The sequence below is a fragment of the Rhinolophus ferrumequinum genome, chromosome 5 (assembly GCF_004115265.2).
Source record: "Rhinolophus ferrumequinum isolate MPI-CBG mRhiFer1 chromosome 5, mRhiFer1_v1.p, whole genome shotgun sequence".
Lineage (NCBI taxonomy): Eukaryota > Metazoa > Chordata > Mammalia > Chiroptera > Rhinolophidae > Rhinolophus > Rhinolophus ferrumequinum.
Window position 1 is genome coordinate 58,415,978 of NC_046288.1, and position 18,917 is coordinate 58,434,894.

At 35.1% G+C, this 18,917-nt stretch overlaps 1 protein-coding gene across 1 annotated transcript in view; it reads right to left on the reverse strand.

Annotated features, from left to right (window-relative positions):
- Positions 1 to 18,917, reverse strand: part of COL25A1 (collagen type XXV alpha 1 chain) — a 433,173-nt gene that overhangs the window by 201,512 nt on the left and 212,744 nt on the right. The window contains exons 3-4 of the mRNA XM_033106318.1: positions 7,580 to 7,624; positions 5,332 to 5,339 (exon numbers count right to left, since the gene is read on the reverse strand). Coding sequence (XP_032962209.1) covers positions 5,332 to 5,339; positions 7,580 to 7,624 — 53 coding nt within the window. The remainder of the gene's footprint in view (positions 1 to 5,331; positions 5,340 to 7,579; positions 7,625 to 18,917) is intronic.

Genomic DNA, 18,917 nt, shown 5'->3' on the forward strand with positions numbered 1-18,917 from the left:
ATATCAGGGGTTGTCTGCTATAACAGCTAAAGTTATTATAAAACAGATGATATCTAGAAATAGACCACAAGAAAAAATAATGTCGCAAAGAAAAATATTGTCAATATTTTTGTATGTCTATTTCCTCCTCCTCATCTTCATTCTTTAACTTAACACTCCTATTTATTTCATTTTGTGGGCTCTTGACCCATTATCTTTCCCCTTCAAGAATTCCAAACTTCTGTTTAATCTGGCACTAAAACTACATAAACAACATCAGAGGAAGCATCAAAACAAATTGCCACTGAACACTGTTCCCTCTTCAAACATGGCAGCTTTAACCACTCAAAACAGAAGATATAAAAGACAGTGGGGAGTCCATTTTATGTTAGAATCACAGTTATATTCTCTTTTTCTACTTTCTGTTCCAAGAGACAAACCAGTGTTCAGGGTCCCAAAATGAGCTACCCATCTCTGACAGCCTAAAGTCATTCTATTATAATTCTGCCCCAAACAGCCTTTAAACACAAATTAATTCTCCAGGTTTGTTTGGTTTGTTTCTTTGGTTTGTTATGGTGACTATATCAGAATTTATCTAGCCATCCTGGTATTTTGTAGCAATACTGCTTCCTACAAAGATAGATGGCTTGCTCCAACTATTAAAAATAATATCCCATTATTATAGAAAAAATAATAGTCACTATGCATTCAAAAGCACACTCTTTGAACACTAATTGAAATCAAAATATTTTTAATAATTAACAATTGAATATAATAGGAATACAACAATTGAAGTCGTTAAAGAAAAATTTGCTGAAAACACCATGACAATTTTATATTGTTTTCTTGACTCAAGGGTCAAAGCTTATACCTCCACACAACTTACTTCCACACTAGATGAGAATTAGATGATTAATAAGTTTGCTTTGAGTAATTGTCCATATGAAAGAGCACATAAAAGATGTAAAATCTAGAGACAGCTAAGAAAAGCTTAAAATGAACCATAGATAACAGATGGTAGGATTAGTTACAACAACAAAGATACTTGCAAAAAAGGTGGTAACACTTAAACCTTACTTAACTGAAAAACATCTTGTAGAAATACAGGGGGAAATGAGCTTTGAAGAGAGCTAGGCTTGGATTCAAATTCTGGTTTTGCCTCCGCTCAATATAAGTCCTTGGGATGATTACTTGCCTTACTCAACCCTCAGTTTCCTCCTGTGTAAAATGGGTACAATAAATCTCTTATTCACAGGGCTGGTATGAGAATTGGTGTCACACACGGTAGGTAGTTACGATAAATTGTAGTTATTAGCATATCTGGAAAAGATCTACTGTTGACTTAAAAGTCATTGTTTTTTCAATACGAAGTAAGGATACCAGAGTTTCTCATTTAAAAGTTCTATAGAGATTTCTTTTTCTAATTCATCTACCACATTGGCCAAAAGAGTACCATAAGCTTAACGTAGCTAAGTCTGCTTCATTCATCTGTCAACAACATTCTGGGTTTCATATCAAGTTGACAATGATTGAAATTGGGTGGACCAGACAGGCTGCACAACAGCGTCATATTCACACATCAGAGGGTTTATGCTACCAACAGGAACATCACAGATCTGTCAGCCAAGCACAATAATAAGACTTGATAGACTGATACAACTAAAAAAGCCACTTAAAACAGGTCTCCTGACTTTTCTGGCTACAGTTATAGGACTTGTTTGAATTTGTTACCTGTGAATATTAGAATTGCTCCTACTCTTGGGACAAAAGGACAGAGAAACTACATCCCCCATTGACTCTAAAAATGGTCAAAACTAGTGCAAAATTTGCTACATTTGAAAACCCTGAAGTAATTTTGTAAATTTGATCATACTCTTTGCTTCTTATTGAAACACAAATCCATTTGATCCAAAATACAAGGTACCATCTCATGTCATCTGGAGTCAGGTAACACAATGGTCAGGTAAATCATTCTAGCAAATACATTTATGTATCTGAGCTAAGTACTCCAAGCACTTGCATGGATTCCTTTAGAACAATGTTTTCATACATGTTACCTTTATGAGAAAGAAAACGGAAAAAATTATGTGATATGCGCATAAAAATAAATTACATACATTATCATAAAATTGCTCTATTGCAATCTTTTACAGCAGGGACTCTTGTGGTAGCAATATATGTTTGTCAAAACAGATAAGGTTGGATAATAAACCACACAAGCTTCCTAAAGAGTAAATTGATATGAGGGATCTAATTCAAATTGTATTTCAAGTTTTAAATTATAAATGATCTCAATATGCAAGATACAGAAACTGACAAGAGAAATGCTTTAGCTACACATTATTCTAGTGTGATAAAGCCAAGTTTTGCAAACTACATCAAATGAAGATGTAAAATAAGGTTCCTAAATTAAATTTTATCATTGTTTTTTTTTTTTTTTTTGGTTTTTTTAAATCTTCCTTGAGAGTATTACTTTAGGAGGGCAATGAAAAATGGTAACTCAGATACAAAAAAAATCTGCCATTGTCTGTCAGGTGAACCAATCTTCTATTTGTTTGTTTGTTTTAATGAGTGCCCTAATGCTGTCTTCTGCACTGCTGGACACTATTGAAAGTAAATGACAAGAAAACACACATCAGGATCAGGTTATACCTCAGCATAAGCCACAGGACCACAGAAGCTCATGGCCAGAAGGAAGTTGGAGGGACATACTTGATACAGGCTTTGTTCCAAGGATTGTTTATCTAAAGCAAGACTATTTAACTTCTCAGACTACCTTTGTGATTTACATTTAATTTACAGAATGGAAGTGTGGGCAATTGCCATTAAAATGGTAATGTAATCCTTGATGTTATGTACAAATTCTTATTTGTGGAGATAGTGAAATAATTTTTTTAAAATATAAAACTAGGGAAATAAAATTTTCTAAAAATAAAATTATAGAAACTTTTAGATTTCAGTTTATGAAAAGAGTAGAAGGAAAAATACACAAAATTAAATGATGCTAAGAACAGGAAGAGTATGTTAACTGCATGTTACAATTGTCAATAATTAAATATTGTGTGTAAATAAATATAAAATTTATCAATATATCTAATCATTATAATGTCACTGTTCATTAACTTTTATTCAGTTGCAAGAAAGATAATGGAAAGATTTCATAAAGTCACTTAGTCTAAAGCAAAATTTGATGGAAAAAAAATACTTCTTGAAACTCATACGTGAGGGGGGTTTAAGAATTGGAGGCTCAAGAGGATTTCATTACAAGGTACTTCACCCATAAGGGTCCTCATGTTATGGGGTCCCAAGTACTATGGCAAGACTCCACTGTATTAGTAAAGATAGCGTATTATATATATATATATATATATATATATATATATATATATATACACACACACACACACACACACACACACACATATATATACGTGTGTGTATATATATATATGTATATATATATATATTATCTTTTTCAAAATCAGTGGTTTTTCATTTTGTCAAATGTGAGCAACCTGAATGATCTCTTAGTCAGTATGAAAACTTGTAATTATACCTTATTTGTTGAATTTGATGTAATTTGCTTAAACACAGTATAAGTTCTTTAAGATGCAGTTGAGATGGGGCAGTATTAATATTTGTCTTATGTATTAGCTATTTTACATTTTTTTTGGTCATGCTTTTATTTATGTAATTATTTATATCAAGGAATATTATTTGATCCATGGTCTTCCAAACCTATGTACCAATCATTCATGTTATAACACATCTATCATTCGTAAGGAATTGGGATACGGTGGTAGTCAGAACATGTTTAAAATCAGACATATCTAATTGAATTCCAGCTTTGCAAACCTTCTCTGGCTGTGCAACCATTGATAATTAAGCTCTATGACCCTTTGTTTCTACACTGAACAATAGGAATGGTAATATCAGAGAACAGTTTTGAGATAAAATGAAAAGTATGAGGGTTATGTGCCTAGAATATTGCCTGCCATCTACCAGGGGCTTAAAACATGTGAGTCCTCTTTTTATATAATAACAAAAGGAAGAACAATTGAAATCCTTAGGTAGAGAACCTGGACTAACAGATAGCTCCCAGAAAGCAAGAGCTACATGTCTGCCTAAATTTGCGCAGAGCCAAAGAGGAAATTCTGGAATCCTGAAAGTCACCATAAGGCAGAAATGAGATTTAACTACCTCTTGGTCTGTGTAATACTTACATCCACCAAAAAAAAAGCCTTGAACACTCTATTTTGGCTGTAATCTCCGGAGTTTCCTCTGGGTAGTAGTGGTTTGTTTCTAGTTTTAAAGGCAGAGGATTAAATAAGAAGCCAAAGAATCAGGCTCCTAGGCCTGGGGCATGCCATCTGCCTAGTATTAAGCAAGAACTGAAAGTCAGTTACAGAAGCACAGTCATTTCTAACATGATTTATGTTCCATCCTTGAATGTGGCAGGAAGACTGCAAAAGATATTTGGAAGCCAATGCTTCCTCTGAATAAAGTAAACGAGTATAAGCTAAGCCCCTCTCCCTGGACCATGCTGGCCTGTTAGATAAGTTGCCAATGTGGAGTCTGTGAACCCTGGAGCAAAATGGCTATTCGGGATGAGAAAGTATCTTAAGGCCAATGATCATTGCTACCGTAAATGTACAGTGCACAGCACAAACACTGGGGTCAGACAACAGATATCCAGGATATTACTCAAAAACACATCTAGCTCAAAGCTGACAAGATAATCTGTTCCTGTGAGTGCAAAGCAGACTGGAATGCTGCCGCTATGACCTACTCAAGCAAAGAAAAAAGAAAGTGCAACTCTCCAAGGGCTCCATCTCATGCTCTTTATGCAGGCAAAACTCCAGCGGACTTCAAAGGGAGTGTTGCCTAAGGAGGAGTGTTGGACCGAGCCCATGGGGGGTATCATTTCCATGATCATGTTGCCATTCTACATTTGGTGCACGGGCAAATGCAAATACTTGAGATACAAGGTTAAACAGATGAAAAAAGAAGTGTGAAAGAGCTTGGAGATTTGCTTGCAAAAACCCTCAGAATTCCAGGAAAAGCGTTTAATATCAGGAACTTCGTAAGTTGTTTCCAAAGTACCAAGAGAGTAATTGGTTTGTGATGATACTTATTAATAAAAGTTTTTTCAGTTGACACATTGCACTCCAATACATCACATGGTCACAAAATAGTGCACTTAAAAAATAATTTCCCCAAATTAAGTACTCTTAAAAGGTCAGTCACATTTTTCTAATTGAAATATAGACTATATTTTGATGTTACAACCAAGTTTTAACATACGTGATCCTGATTAATGTAGAACAGCCAAAATCCAGCAAAGATACTTACAGGAGGACCTATACAGTGGGGAGTGGATAGAGAAGGTAAGAAAAAGGGAGACACAAATTAGTGAATATGCAAAATATTAAGATTAAATAAAAGATTAAAGCATCATCATAATTATCAGCACAATACAAGAGACACAGAAGTCACTTAGAATTCAATGATTCTTAATCTCTTTTGTAGATCACGAACCTTTTGACACCATATCAGAAAAATACATTTACATCTATGTGTACAAAAAATTTTTCATAAAATTTCAAGGAATGTTTGGATTCCCTGAGACCTCTTTATGAATTATTAAGATATTCATATATCTTAAGCAAAGACTGTCTAATTTATATATCAAAAAATGTAGATACAATATGAATCAGGAGGATCTTTGGTCATTTATGATAGACCAGTTATAGAGAATTGATATAAATAACTTTCTTGAGATTGGTAAAATGGCTAAATTAAAAATGTACTCATTATTTGTTCTAAGAATGTGTTTTATTCAGTGGTATTGCCAATATATAAAAGAATAAACTCTGATATTTATATAAGTTTCTTTAAAACTATACATTCTCATCAAAACACTGGCAAAGTCTAAGAAAATTTCAATATTTCACACACTGTATGCTCAATTAAAATACCAGTTCTAAGTAACCAGAAAGTTCGGAATTGACTTTTATATTTTCTATAAAACTGTGTATAAACATAAATTTTCACTCTTTTCCCTCAATCCTTTTTCTTTTATTTGACACAAAGATCAAATCAGTGATTATTTGACTTTACCGATGTTTTATCATTTCTTTTTCCTCAAAACAAATTCATAAAGCATCCTCCATTACAAAACTTTGTACTTTGTGAAGAGAATACCTAGACAAGTTTCCAATTATTTAGATTCAGTGAGGTTTAATGACAAGTTGTGAGAATACTCTTAAAGTAAGAGTACACTATCCAAATTATTGAATTTTCATAAACCCTTTTTTTTTCTTTATTTTATTTTTTAATTTATTGGGGTTACAATAGTTAGTAAAATTACATAGATTTCAGGTATGCAATTCTGTATCACATCATCCATAAATCACACCATGTGTTCACCACCCAGAGTCAGCTCCCCTTCCATCACCATACACCTGATCCCCCTCACCCTCATCCCCCACCCCCCAACCCCCTTACCCTCTGGTAACCACCAAATTACGTTCCCCAGATTAATTTTCAAACCCGTGGCCATCCTGTGGGCACCAACTGCCCTCCAATCCCCTCACCCACCCCCACACCCCCCACCCCTCCCGCCCATCCAGCAACCCTCAATTTTTCCTCTTTGTCTCCAAAACTTTGACATCTTTTTTCCAAAATGAAGAGAAAATGAGACAAAAAAATCAATCTTCTCTCCTATTTTTGATAGACTAGTATTTCGACTCTTTCAAACCTCAGTAACTAATTGTTTTTAATACCAAGAAATACAGAAAATAACATTTCTTAGCAAACACTAGAATCAGACCTTAAATTACCTTCCTCTTATCTTCCAAGGAAGAATTGATAGCCTGATAAGACTTCATTTATGTTTTCAGAGTCATAGACTTTATAGAACAAGTAAAACAGTACATGAACTCACTCACTCGGATATCTTGCTTTCAAAAAAAAAAAAAGTTTTTATTTGACTCTTCTGTTTCACTTTACGTACAGGGATTTGGCCTGAAAGCAAAAACTCACTGAAGTGGGCGTCAGGACAATTGGTTGTATTTCAAGTTCTGCTTATAAAAACTTGCATGGCCTTGGCCAAATCACCTGACTGTTCTGGGCCTCTGTTTCCTCAACTACAAAATGAAAATGCTGGATTGATTACTAAGGCTCCTGTCATCACGAAATTTCTATGGTTATACAAGAGGAATAAAAATTCTCAAACTTTGAAAAGAATGAGAGTAAAAGCATGACAAAATTGTACCACTTGGATAAAATAATAATAAAGCTTTCCAAGACATGTGCCCTGGTATCCCAAGGCATATGTTTTCATAGAGAAACTGCATTTACTGACCAGCTATGAAGATGGACGCATAGGTGATGTTGCCACAGTGTGTGCTGCTAAGAAACGCTCACTATACACTGAAAAGTCAGACTCGACACAGTAAATCAGCCAAATTGGGTGTCAGTGGTAATTACACACACCCGCACGGCCTCTAACAAGACAATATAATCTGAATTAGGAAGAACAGATGCAGGAACCTAAGCAGAATATGAATGACACAGAGCAGCTGAAAGAGAGACTTACCAGATTCTCCTCTTCGGCCCCTCTTACCTCGTTTTCCTGGAGGGCCTGAAATACAAAGAACAGTTTTTTGAATTTTGGTTCCAAAATGGCCAGTAAATAATTTCTATATATTTTATCACTCTTTTTAACTAAGAACTTCAAGAAAGGGACCAGACATGTGTAAAGGCCAGCTCTATTGTTGGTATTTCAACATAACTTTTAAGCTTCATTTAGTGCTAAAAGTTGTACTTGATCTCTTACCATCTAGTGCAACATAGGAACATAAAAGATTCAGAATTTTTGTTCGTCCTGTCTTGGTGTCATCAATAAAGGCTTTGCTAAGCAAATTGATGGTGGTGAGATTTCATGTTGCTTAGGAAAATTTCTTTTCAGAAGGTTTCAGGATATTAATAAGTAAAAGTACTAAGTACAAATGATTATGGTTTCTCTTCAGTCGGGTCCATCACGATTCTCTTAAAAATATTTAGTTGGCAGTTAGTTAAACTTATATGTTAATGAAAATAATCTTAAAAATATTTCTATTAAATGTGAATGTTCCTATATTGGCATTTCTCTGAGAACCAGGTAAGTTAAGGTCACAACTGTTTTAACTGTAAAGTGCTTAGGTAGTAACTATAGGTCTCATGCTTCTAAGGGGCTAGCTCATTATTGTCATTCAATAAATATTTAGTCTGTATGATGATCCCATTTTAAAAATGGAGAAAAACTTGTTTTTTTCTCAATGAGTTGCCTATGAAGACCACCAAGGTAGTATGCATCAGACTTAGCACAGGATTCTAGCTTCTCATGGCTTTCAAATCATTATTTTCAATTACATAATTTCTCCCCTCATTTCTTTGAGTAGGAATAGCTCCCACTGAATTATGATTCCAGCAAATAGAAGAGAATAATTAGCCCACAATGAGAATTGAGGTCGTGTAACATTTGCTGGAAGAAAGAGGCCAAGGAAAATACAGAACTTCCTGGTTTTAAAGAATGAGCTGCTAAGTTGGACTGATGACTTCCAAATTCGAAAGTTCAAGACACAAGCAGTAGAGGCCTTAGCATCCAGCCGACTCTTAATGTGATCCTGAGCTACTGACTTCCACATGGAAACACTATGATGAGAAATAAGAACATCAGTGGGCCAGTTAGTTTCCCCTCAAGCCCTTACACAGAATAAGTCTGGCCATCTGTGTTTTGTAAGAGGTTAACAACAATCAAGCAATAAAATCAATGGAAAATTTTAGGAGAAACAGCTTTATAGCAGAGTCCAAAATTGTCATGAGAAATTTCAGTTTTCTTTCTGTATACTAGCATAAAAAGAAGATTTTATCATATTCAGGATATTCATGGCCAGATTAGAAGTAAAGGGAGAATCATGTAAACAGGTAAATAAATCCAATGGGACCCTAATAGGGATGAAAAATATACATTTATACACACACTCACACACACATATACACAGATATATACTGACATATTCTGATATTTATAGTATCCTTAAGATTAAAAATCAGATACTTTTCTATTACAAAATCAATTAAAGTAAGAAGTTTTTAGCAAAACTACTATATACTTATGATTGTCTGTGATCTGCATAGTAGGAGTTATAGGTCATAAATAAGATATATATCTTCCCTGAAAAGGCAAAGAAGTTGAAAATATTAAAATATACACATAAAAATTTCATTAGCAGAATTATGTAAAGATGGTACAATGAGTTTATACTCTGATTTGTTCCTTCTATTCCAAAAATATGGTCAATTGTAAAAAGAAAAACATTTTAGAATTATTTGTATTAAAAAAGAAATGGACATGTTCACAGTCCAGAAATGCAAAGTGGAGAGCAGGGAAAAAAATCATGAGCCTGCTGGGTTCCAGTTCTAGAAGTGGGAATGGTGGCCACGAACTCTATTCTTGAGGAATAAATGCTCATAAGTTCTCTAACCAGAGCCAGAATCACTACTTAAAGCCAGGGGTTTGAAAATGCTAAAGAAACACTGAAAAAACACCTAGGTCTCTCACTTAAAGGATGACGAATGTATAGATATAATTGCTCAATCAGAAAATGAAGTAAGCAGCTGCTGATATGATGCCTAATTCTGTGATATCCCCAACATAAATCTGGGACAGAGACCTAAAATGCCATTTTAAGACAAGTCTGGTCTAGAAGGCTGGGAGGTCAGATAAACACAAACAAAATGGTTAGGTAAGAAAGGGTGAGCACAGAGAAAAGAAAGGCAGACAAACACAGGGAGAAAACTACACCAAAAACAACAACAACAAAACCCTACTATTCGTAATGAATATACAAAATAAAATTCCAAAAACATATGAAGACATCTAATGCTAAGAAAGACAGCACTCAATAATAAGGCTATGAATTCTTTACAGATAAAATTAATTTTAAGAAACCATCAGACAACAGTTGGTATTTTAATTAAGCTTTAAGAAATAAATGAAGAAGTAACATCCATTAAAGAGCAGGGATTTTTAAATATGAACAAAGGGGAAAAAAGTAAAGGGGATTTGAAAAAGAATCCTTTAGAAATCTTAAAAATGAAAAATAAAGTCATCGAAATTAAAAAAGAAAAACATAAACCAATTAAGTGCTAGACTGCATATGGTTGAAGAAAGAAATGATGTGGAAGATACAGAATGCATACCCTCAAAATTTATATGGGGAAATTCTCACCCCCAAAGATGATGGAATTAGGAGGTGGGGGCTTTTGGCAGGTGCTTAAGCCCCACGGCTGGAGCCTTCATGAATGGGATTAGTGCCTCATAAGAGACCCCACAGAGCTTCCTAGTCCCTTCCACTCTGTGAGGATACAGTGAGAAGGCACCTGTTATAAAGCAGGAAGGGGGCCTCTAAAGAGGGCAACCCTGCTGCCACCTTGATCTTAGACTTTCCAGCTTCGAGAACTGAGAGAAATAAATGTCTGTTGTTTAGAAGCCACCCAGTCTGTAAAGCAGCCCAAACAGACTAAGACACTATCGATCTATGTATCTATGTATCTATCTATGTTAAGAAGTACGATATTACTTAGATCAATAAGAGAATCCAAAAGAAATGATAAAGGAGCCTTTGTTTAAGAGATAATAGATGAGAATTTTCCAGAACTGAATATAGGAGTCCTAAGATTGAACTTATACTCCAAGTGGCAAGTGAAAATAAATCACAGTTAAGCACATAGAAGGAGAAACTTCAGAATATTCAAGGATAAAGAGAAAATGCTAGGAACTACCAGAGGGAAAATTACTTAGGGAGGTACTTAGCCTGACTGCTATCTCACCCACAATAAGTGCCAAAGGGCCCAGTCCTGATTTTTATGACAAGTGTTAGGGCCTATGATTATATTTGTTTATTGGAATTAGTTTATCACTCCTCTTTAGAATTCATTATGTAAAAACAATAGAATGCACAAATATTTAAAATAGCATGAAATAAACTTTTAAAAAATTATATTTAAAAGAAATCAGACTATGAAAAAATTAGCAAAGAAGCAATAGTATTTTTTTAAAAAATCAAGAAACAAAGTTAGAATGCTTCTGAACACGTCTGCCATGTTCTGTTATTCAAACAGAAGGCTTAGCAAAATGAATCAAATACTATGGGAAACCTGACTATATTGAGAATTGAGAAAAAGAGAATCTAAGAAAAGTAAAAAGATATATGACAAGACAAACATCTATTAAATATGGTAAGGTTTTACAAAGAATTTCATAATATTTGAGAGAGAAAATGAAGGAAGCTAACCTAAGTTATGAAAGGATGGGAATCTAAACTCTACTGGATTTACAGAGAAAATACTAGATTTGAGAAGAGCGAGTCACAATTACTAGAAGAAACAGAAGACTGGAGTGGGTATTATACTGAGCTAATAAATTATACAGAACTCTCAGTAAGACATAAAGATCTTGCTTACAGAAAGAATAAACAGAAGTTTTGAAGATGTCTGCTATGCAAATGAGACAATTTGATATCGCTTCTGAATTTAAGAGTAAAATAATAAAAAATTACATGGACGGGATAAAATTGACAATGGACAGCTGGCAGATCACCAGAGTGAGAATATGAAAAATCAAAAAAGACAAATGATGGCTGTTTCCCAGACAAAACCGATGTTAACAATAGTTGAAAAAGATAGTGGCCATTTCCATTCCAAACTGAGTGATGAAGTGTCAGCCAGGCATGAGCTGTAAGAACAAATATAGAAGCTGGAACCTGACTCTTATTCACTGAATTTGGCCAGATCCTTGCAGTAGAAATTCTCAGTACATTCTATCAGCAGAAAGGCATGACTCTGCAAAAGAAACTGATTCAAGAATATGAATGAGAAGAGGAAAAGCAGAAGCTATCAGCAACAGAGGAAGTGAAAACTTACAAGCAGAGAATTCATGAAATGAAGAATGAATTATAGAAAACAGAGGGAGGCTATAAAAACAGATTGCTCTTCATGGTAAGAAATTTCATGATAACCAGTACTGTTCATGCTTCAAAAAGTTTTTGCTTGAAAGATAATGCAAACTGTCAGTATGAGACAGAAATTAGTAAAAATTAGCCATGATGGTAATACTTTAAAAACCAGTGTTAGAAAAACCCAACTGCAGACAGATCATTAAATCACATCATCGCAATGTGTCTTAAGCCAAACCAGTTTCTTTGGCCCACAACTAATATTGCTGGAGCACTCTACTCCTCACTAATGATATACCTATCTGTGATAAGGCTCTTTTCTAAGATTAGATATGTGCCTAGAAATAAACATATACCTACATAGATGGGCCTTTCCATGGTCTTGGGGGTAGGCGGTCATTGCAGGTATCTGGAATAGCCTTATCTGGTTTATCAGATAAATTACCAATACCTTGTCAATTCTACTCCTATTATTCGGATCTGATCACTCTTCTCCAGTCCTATTAGTATTTTAAGCTGAGCTTAAATATAACCTTTCTGGGTACTCGGAGAAGAAATTATTTTTTATGGGGATTTTATTTGTATTTAAAAATATTTTTATGTCCTATAAGCATTAAACACACAGGAAGTGTTTGAGAAAAGTTTCAAAATTCATAATTGGATGGGTATTTTGTTTTACATCTCTCTCTATGTCAACATACTTTTCTGACCGTGGCTGCTTTTTGGAGAGAAGAAATAATGTGGATAGAAACAAAAGGGAGAAATCAACTCAAAATGAATTAAAGATTTAAAGAACTGAAACCATAAAAGTAGAAAACATAGGGACAAAGTTCCTTGATATTGGTTTTGGCAATGACTTTTTAGATATGACGTCAAAAACACAGGCAACAAAAGCAAAATAAACAAGTGGGATTATATCAAACTAAAAAGTTTCTGCACATCCATAGAAAAGATCAACAAAATAAAAACTCAACCTCCAGAATGGAAGGAGATATTTGCAAATGATACATGCAATAAAGGGTTAATACCTAAAATATATAAGGAAGTCCTACAAATTAATAGCAAAAAATCAAATAACCCAACTAAAAAATGGGCAAAAAACCTAAATAGACATTTTTTCCAAAGAAGACATACAAATGGCCAACAGGTATATGAAAAGTTGCTCAACATCACTGATCATCAGAGAAATATAAATCAAAACCACAATGAGCTATCACCGCACACCTGCTAGGTTATTTTTTTAAAAAGAAGATAAGTAGAGAAAATAGAATCTAGATACACTGTTGGTGGGAATGTAAATTGGTGTAGCCACTATGGAAAATAGTATGGAGGTTCCTTTAAAAATTAAAAACAGAACTACCAAATGATCCAGCAATTGCACCTTTGGGTATCTAGCCAAAGGTATTGAAATCAGGACCTCAAAGAGATACTTGTACTCCCAGGTTCATTGCGGCATTTTCCACAATAGCCAAGATATGGAAACAAAGCCGGTCAACAGATGAATGGACAAAGAAAATGTGATATATAGATATAGATATAGATAGATAGATATATACAGTGGACTATAATTCAGCCTTTAAAAAGAAGGAAATTCTGCCATTTGCAATAACATGGATGGACCTGGAGGACATTATGCTAAGTGAAATAAGCCAGATACAGAAAGACAAATACTGTATGATCTCATTTATATGTGGCATCAAAAATAGTCAAATTCACAGAAGCAGAGAGTCGAATGGTCACTGTCAGGAGCTGGGGGTGGGGGAAATGGAGAGGTGATGGTCACAGTGTACAAAGTTTTAATTATATAAGATAAATAAATTCTGGAGCTCTACCGTCCAGCATAGTCTATGCCTATAGCAAACAACATAGTACTTTACACCTAAAATTTGCTAAGAGGGTAGATCTTATGTTAAGCTTTCTTAATAATAATGGTACAGAAAGAAATTTTGGGAGGTGATGAATATGTGTATGGCCTTGATGACGGTGATGATTTCATGGATGTATACTTATCCCAAACTCATTGAGTTGTAAATATTAGATATATACAGCTTTTTCCATGTCAATCATATTTTAATAAAGTGATTTAAAACAAAGAAAGAGAAGGGTCAGCGCTTGGTGATTGCACATAGGTATGTTGTCATAAAAACCTGAGGACAGAGAGAAATGTAGCTACATCATTAAACAAATGACCTCAAGGTCATTAATGACACGGGTCATTAGGGAATTAATTCCTGACTGAATTTCTGTGGAGGTAATGAACGCATGTAAAAGCACAAACTAGGAGCTCAGTAAATACTGGTCTCCCTTCTTTTGCTCTATTTTTATTTTCTTTTTATATTTAGTCATTAAGTGATCATAATATATTTGAGCATTTGATAAGAAACACTGAATATGTGTGTGAATAAAAAAAGTGTGAGAGATCAGCACTACCTTCTATTCAAAGAGGAAATTCAGTATAATGAAAAGAACATGGAACAGAGTTAAAAGGTTTTCACTACTGTGTACATTAAGCCAACTTCCAATTAACCTCTTTAGTTTTCGTCTGCCAAAAGATCTGGTGACTAGAACTAACTACCACATTTATGACTGCTGATGAAAACTGTAAAGTGCCATATATTATGTTAAAGGAACGTTTCCTTTATTTTTCATTAATTCAGCAAGGCTTATAAACTATTTTCATGATATATTACTGTCATCTTTGTCAATAAAAATAGTAAGACTGCTAAACAATTTGACACATCCTCACAAAAAGCTGAAACTTCTTATAAGTTTCATCTCTAGAAGTATAGATATTCTTGAAGGACATCAGAGAAAATACTACAAAATACCTCAAACAATGGTAAATATTTCAAAAAGCAAACACTCTTATCCAGAATTCTGAAGGCAGACGAAAGAGCAGGAGGCTGAGCTTGTGGTCAGGGAGGGAAAGAGTGAGTCCGAGCAGCGAGCAGATGAGCAAGCCCCACGGTGAGATGCATGCTGGGATAGGGAGGCCTAGAGGAGAGATGCATGCAAACCTAGGATGACCCCTCCACCCAGCAGACCCCAGGAATAGGTCTCCAACAGCTGCGGATGGCTCTAGGGAGGGAGGAACCTGCTGTGCACAGAGGAGAGCCGGATCATCCTTTTTGAACCATCCACCCCATCCATCCTCCAGCTACTTTCAATAGATTAAACCAGGTTTACCTTCAGATCTAGATTAACCTTACAAGCATTACAAGGTTCATTTCAGAGCGTTCCCCAAAGTCCTCCCACCTGCTTGCTTGCTGAATGCCTGAAATTCTTTCGATATAGACCAAAGCCTTTCATTCCACAATTAGAAGCAAAAAAAGCTTCAACAGCCAATAACTGGGAGAAGTCTAATATCAGCTAAAATGTGTTTTCTCCATACTCACAACACGTCTCTACTACAATATACCCAGGAAGTGATACAGCCCACAGTTTTTCACAATATGCTTCATGGTGGACCGTCAGGGCAGCTCCAATTTGTCATATCGAGTTACAACCATTTGCAGTAAAAGTTCATTGGCTAAAACAAGGTTATAAATCAATGATTCATATTTCTGCAAATATAAAATCGAGGTGAAAACAACCTGCTGAAGGTCCCACACAGCAGACACCAGGTTCCTGATTCCAGCCAAGTTGTCATGCAGGCAGCCATGCGGGGTCTCTGGTCCCGCTCCCCACATAGGAATACAGGACATGGTGAGGCCAAAAAGGAACACCCATGGAGCCACAGATAGGGGAATCATACTACCATATTCTCACTGGCGGCCGGGCCGGAGACACAGGAAGCAGGATCCACACGATCTGCAATCAGCCATGCTAAATGCAATCTGCTCTTGCTAACTCAGCCACCGTCTTCTTGCTAGCCACCACGTTTCTGCTAGCCTAGCCACAGCAGTTATTTTAGTGGTCAATGGCTCACTGGTTACAGCTGACGGCCAACTAGCCACAGCTGATGGCCATCCGATTGATGGCCATTTACTACCTGAGCCAGCACCTTTCCACGTGAGGCCTAGAGCCTGGAAACTGCACTCCTGGCTCTGTCCCCATACAAGTTCAATGCTCTTTGCCTTACCACGCTGCCTCTCCCTTTTGAACTCACACTCCATAGACTGAGAGACTACACACAGCACAAACTTTCCAAACTGCTTTATTTTATCAGTGAACTGCCTCATATTTTAATAACATGGCTACTTAGGCAAATATATAAGTATATTATTACCTATTACAGACTCCCACTAGACTGTGAGCTCTTGAGGAGAGGAATTCTCTCATTCATCCTTATATCTCTAGCAACAGGCTCAGGGCTTATCACCTGATGAGCCTTAAAAGGAATACCGCCTATGGGCTATTTGCAGCATGCCAACATTATTTCATACCATGATCATTTTTAAAAGAAATAACTTTTTTTATTCGAGATTTATTTCCCAAGATATTTTAAATCAGCATGTACTCCACTATATATAAAACAGGCTTGTTTGTTTTAAATATCCTTTATGTGTGTGCGTTTGTTTTAAAGTTCCTGGAAATGGAATGTCAGTTTATAAAAGAAAGTTAATCCTAATAAATAATAGGTATTAAGTTTACAACAGCCATGCTCCAAAATTCTCACTATAGAGTATTATTCAGATATACAGTATTTATTTTAAAGGCAATAAGTTCAATTGAAAAGTTGTGAAAGTATTTCTCCCTTTTTTTAACAACACAAGAGACATGCTAACAAATGTTTCAAATTCTATTCTTACACGTTAGTAGACTAATAAAACTATAAAAATTAATAGTTTTTTAGAAAAATAGTTTATTATTATGTTAGTAATAAACCACAAAACCTAAGTTGTTACATTTATTTGTATGTCCTAAACAGGACATATCATAACTTTACAAAGGCTATAAATATCTATAACGTACTGGCCCCCTAAGATTAGTAATTAGTTGTTTTGTCAAATTTCTAGAGGGAATTTTAAAAATCAAATAAAACTACCAAATCTTCAAATTAATTTTATAAATATTTCCTTCATAAATATGCTTATTTTCTAGGTTTTATACCAGGAATTTTTTTCACAACTTTAAGTAAAACTTCTGAAACATAAAGTATGTGCAGAAATTGTGTTCAATAAAACAATGTAACTTATGGAAGGTATAAAAAAACAAAACAAAACAAAAAACTCCCTTCAGTGGCTAATGAACATGAGGGCATTAACAGTGTACACAGTACGCCACCTACGCCAACTGGGTGGATATGACTGTGTGCGCTGGTTTAAATGAAAAATGGCAATGCTTCCTTGGGGTAGTAGCCAAAATGGTTTAAAAGCCACTGATTTAGAAGAAACTGGGCTAGTTATTCCAAAATATACTTCTCATGAGGAGAGTACTTAAGCAACAAGGCAAGATCTTCTGGCAAAGTATGTTTTCATCTTTCTCATGAAATACATTGAGAGCAGGACACCTATTTTATCTATTTCTGCATTTTTCCAATTTTAGCAATTGCTATGGAACGTTTTTAAATAAACACAAGTAACTTACATCAGAATTGTGGTACATCTAATTCTCAACACTACTTGATCATTAGAGTTATTTTTAACTGGTTGAGTTTCTATTCCTCGTGGAAAAAGGCCAATAGGCAAAAACTGCCTTTGCCTTGTAACCCTTCTTCCCAGTTATTTCAATGTAAGTTCAGTTCCAGCTGGTGCTAAGTTTAAATAAAGCATTTCAAGTTTACCCAAGAAATTGATTTGTAAATTTTACAACTAGGGGAAAATGACCATGTTTACAAGACAATTGGAGACTCTCACAAGAACATACTGAAAAACCACTGTACTTAATAAAAGAAACGAATTTCCAAACCAAGTGCAAAGAAACATTTCCAGGCTTTATGTAGATGGTTTGTTTCCAGAAATGGAATTCCAGCAAATGAAGAGTTGTCTTTATTTCTGTTTTCAGTATTTAGATAATATAGTAGAATATTCAATAGAAACTGTTCAAGAGAACACAAAGCCCAGTGTTGTAGTGCACTGACTTTAATGAGTTCTGATGTGGCACGGTTGTTATTTCTATCATTCTTCTCCCACACATAAAGTGTTTCATTATTATGGTATAGAATGTTTTACCCCATGATCCTACAGGGGATTTGTCATGACAGCTTTTGTTATTTCTATTTGCAGGGGAGGGGGCTGCAAGATGTCAGAGAGTAGGGGTTGGGAAATAGGAAATATATGTTTCTTTGTGCGATTATATGCTATATAACAAGAGTGGTTATTATATATACAAGGCAATATATTCACTTTTTCAAAAAGTTGAGCTCCCAATCTTGTAGAAAAATTTAAATGAGCTCTCTAGATTCCATGTTTCCAATGGAATGTAGAGTGGTAAAAAGATCTTTTAAAGATAAACAGAATTTTTAGACTAACAGAAAAAAAAATTATTGTTGAATATAGTTTGTCACATGCTCAATAAATTAAATAATGTTAATTCGCAATTTATCAGAGATTGAGACAATCTTCCTTTTGGGAAATGGAAAAAAAAAGTGGGCTAATGGAAACTGGGATTTGTTTTCATTAATGGCTTTGCAATGTCACGGGCTTTTGCCAAATTGCTGATAGATTAATTCATATGGCAGCAGCACATACACAATTTACACACATGTAAATGGCCCACAAGTCTTTAAGTTGGTGTTAAATGAATTATTTAATATGCCCATAGCAGAAATTAGTCACCAGTAGGAAAAATAATCATAACAGGAGTAGTTTAACACTGACAATTAGTGATGGAGAATGAGTAAACAAAATGTCTAGATGAAACCACCAGAATAGAAGGAGGAGTGCTTCAGAGGCAAACGGCACCATGGAAACTAGACCTGACGAAACTAGTGTGAAGGCATCAGTGCGCTATAGCAAGTAGAGCAGGAGTGATAGAACAAGGCTGCCCAGGGAA